The sequence below is a fragment of the Hyposmocoma kahamanoa genome, unplaced genomic scaffold, assembly GCF_003589595.1.
Source record: "Hyposmocoma kahamanoa isolate Upper Pololo Valley unplaced genomic scaffold, ASM358959v1 79, whole genome shotgun sequence".
NCBI lineage: Eukaryota > Metazoa > Arthropoda > Insecta > Lepidoptera > Cosmopterigidae > Hyposmocoma > Hyposmocoma kahamanoa.
In genome coordinates, this window is record NW_020653993.1 from 2,348,440 (window position 1) to 2,351,121 (window position 2,682).

Here is a 2,682-nt window from a genome sequence, read left to right on the forward strand (position 1 = left end):
TCACCGCCCTATAAGCTGACATATTACTAACAACAAAGAACAATAAATACAGTAACTCAGTCAGTCCGCCATTTTTGCTTTATATCAAATCATTGGTAAGTCATTTAAATACATTTTCAATTTTTATTTATTTATTTATTCATTTATTTCAGGCAACTAAGGCCCATATAACAAATACCTTACAGACTAACATACATATTATTATTATTGATACATACCTTACAAACTAACATACATATAAAATAATATAAACTTATTAACTATTTACACGAATTACTATTCGGCGACGTGCGACGCAAACAAGTGTCATGTATCGTTCCTCTGAACCGCCGGAACATGACACCCTTCGGCCAAAACTCTACCTGCATGAAGGTCGACAGATGGACCGTTGGGACCCTCACCACAAACGAATTAAAGTTAACGTTGTGGCGAGACTCCAAACGTTCGACCCTCAGGGTGAATTGGGCTTTCAACCGGATATACTCTACTATATCCTCAGACTTCGTGGAGTAATGCAGTCGAGGCAGGTACAACTGCGTCGTCGGTATGGCCGCACGAAGCAAGAAGTTCTGTCCCGTTGGAGCTGTGCCACATAGATTTCGGCTGGTGGGTTTCTTTCTTCTCTTCTCCACCTTTGTGAAGCCGTCCTCGTCGCACCTGTCGGTCTGCCTCTGAGATTTGGCACCTGCGATTCCAGAGACAGGCATTCGGGGTTTACTACCGCCCTTTGCAGTTTTCCGCAACTCGGGTTTTGAAGTCGCGGTTCCGCTGCTAATAGTCGCGGCAACAGCGGCGTATGCACGCCCGGGCGATGACGTGCATACGGGTGACGTAACCTCCGAGGCGGAGGGGCGGGCAGGGGGGCACGGTGCATTGACAACAGTAATGACCGGCGACATACGAGCCGACTCAATACTGCCGACGGATGCTTTTCGCGCCCCGCGACGCGTGTTGACGTAGGAGACTGTCGGTGACCTACATACCGAAGCGGGGTTGCGTAACAACGCAACTTCGGCACGTAGCTCACTTATGGAGTTATCCGACGCCTCCAATTTTGACTGAACTTCAGCCAAACTCGACTTCAAGGACGTGATGTCCTTTAACAGCCTGGTGACGTCGACGTGGTCAAAGGTGACCGGAGGCAACTTGTGCAGCTCCTTCGCCACGAAAGTAGGCACGTCGTCCGGATCGGTATTCTTCAAGAATGCAGTAACATCCTGGACACTCTTCAAGCCTCCATCCCTCCGACGAGATGGCATCTGCTGCGCTTTGCCGCAGCTCTGGAACAGCAGCATCTTGCCACTGCAAATCTCATCTTCGTTGAAATTAGATTTGCAGATCTGCTCGATGCTGACTTCATCCATTGTGTCGATGGCATTCTGCACGAATGCCAGAAACTCATTGACAATGAGTTGTTGGGAACCCATTGTCACTTACGTACATGCAGCAGCCTAAGCCGCGCAAAATCGCGAATTAAAATAATTCTCGCAAAGTAGTGCAGCGCGTCCGTTTCCGATCGCACATTGAACACGACTGATTTTCTGAATGTCTATTCGTTATTTGTTAATGGTTCGTCGTAGTCCAGCTACTGGCCGCAAGATGGCAGCGTATAGACTAAAATTTAAATATAAAAGCTTTCAACGATATAGGGACTGGGTAAAGCTTAAATTATATTAACAATTCAGAATTTGTTACATCTTTTTAAATTAGAATCTCTGACCAATCATTATCAAGATTTCATAGTGTTTATCATATCTATGGTTCCGATAGTAATGGCTTATCCGAGGTTTATGGCACTTTTATTGTTTTTTTTTTCGTGACTTACAATATTATCACCATTTATTTATTCACTTGTTTTTCCAACTTGCATTTTTTTTATTACTCGAGGGAATCTGCTTACAGATACCCCGGCCCTATGAGGGCCCAGCCGGGATTATGTGGGACTGGGCTGAACCCTGCAGGGGAGCAGCTCTACCGCACCAAACCTATGGGGTGTTCTTCTTCTCCGCTGCAGGTAGAGCCACGGGTACGCTCTCGCTCGTCCGCGCCTCCACCAGCGGCGGGCCGCGCCCAGCGCAGCCCCACCCCGAAAAGAGAGACACAACGATCCCCCGACTCTAAATGTAAGCCTCGTCAAACACCAGACGAGCCTTCCATCTCGGGCCCCTCCAAGCTGGGCAACAAACTCACTCCCCCGTGTCGGTTACCCAGGGGCCATGGCGGCCAGGACAACATCCCATCAACTGTGAAGTTCAGAGGATGCTCTTCCAGCCCCCGCGGAGGATCTGTTGCTAGGCTCCGCCGCAATACCCTACCCGCATCCGTGTGGACTTTCCGAAGAGAGTTCCTTGGAGCGCCCACCGCACGGGCCAATCGCCCAAATTCGGCCGCGGAGGACAGTACGAGCGGCAACGACACACCGACAGGTCTCTTCCCCGCAACTCTCCTCCCCGAATGCGTCCCCGCGGACCCGCTCGCCCTAGGTCAAAACTAAGGGTAACTTGCATCTACACTAAGAAAACTATACATTGCAGAACATTATAGATTGTACCTAATGCGATAGTATAGACAAGGTCTTACTTAACAACTTAAATAATAGCAATCTTAATAACTGCTTAGTTCATGCACACACATAAATGCAAGCACGCACGCATCCACTTCGCACGCAAGTAATTGTATGTC

At 48.4% G+C, this 2,682-nt stretch overlaps 1 protein-coding gene across 1 annotated transcript; it reads right to left on the reverse strand.

The window, feature by feature from the left end:
* Positions 1 to 287: 287 nt before the first annotated feature.
* On the reverse strand, positions 288 to 1,442 carry LOC113233626 (the record flags this gene model as incomplete). Its single annotated transcript, XM_026468783.1, has 1 exon — positions 288 to 1,442. A coding segment is annotated over exon 1 (1,140 nt), but the record flags the coding sequence as incomplete, so codon positions are not given.
* Between the last annotated feature and the right edge of the window lie 1,240 nt (positions 1,443 to 2,682).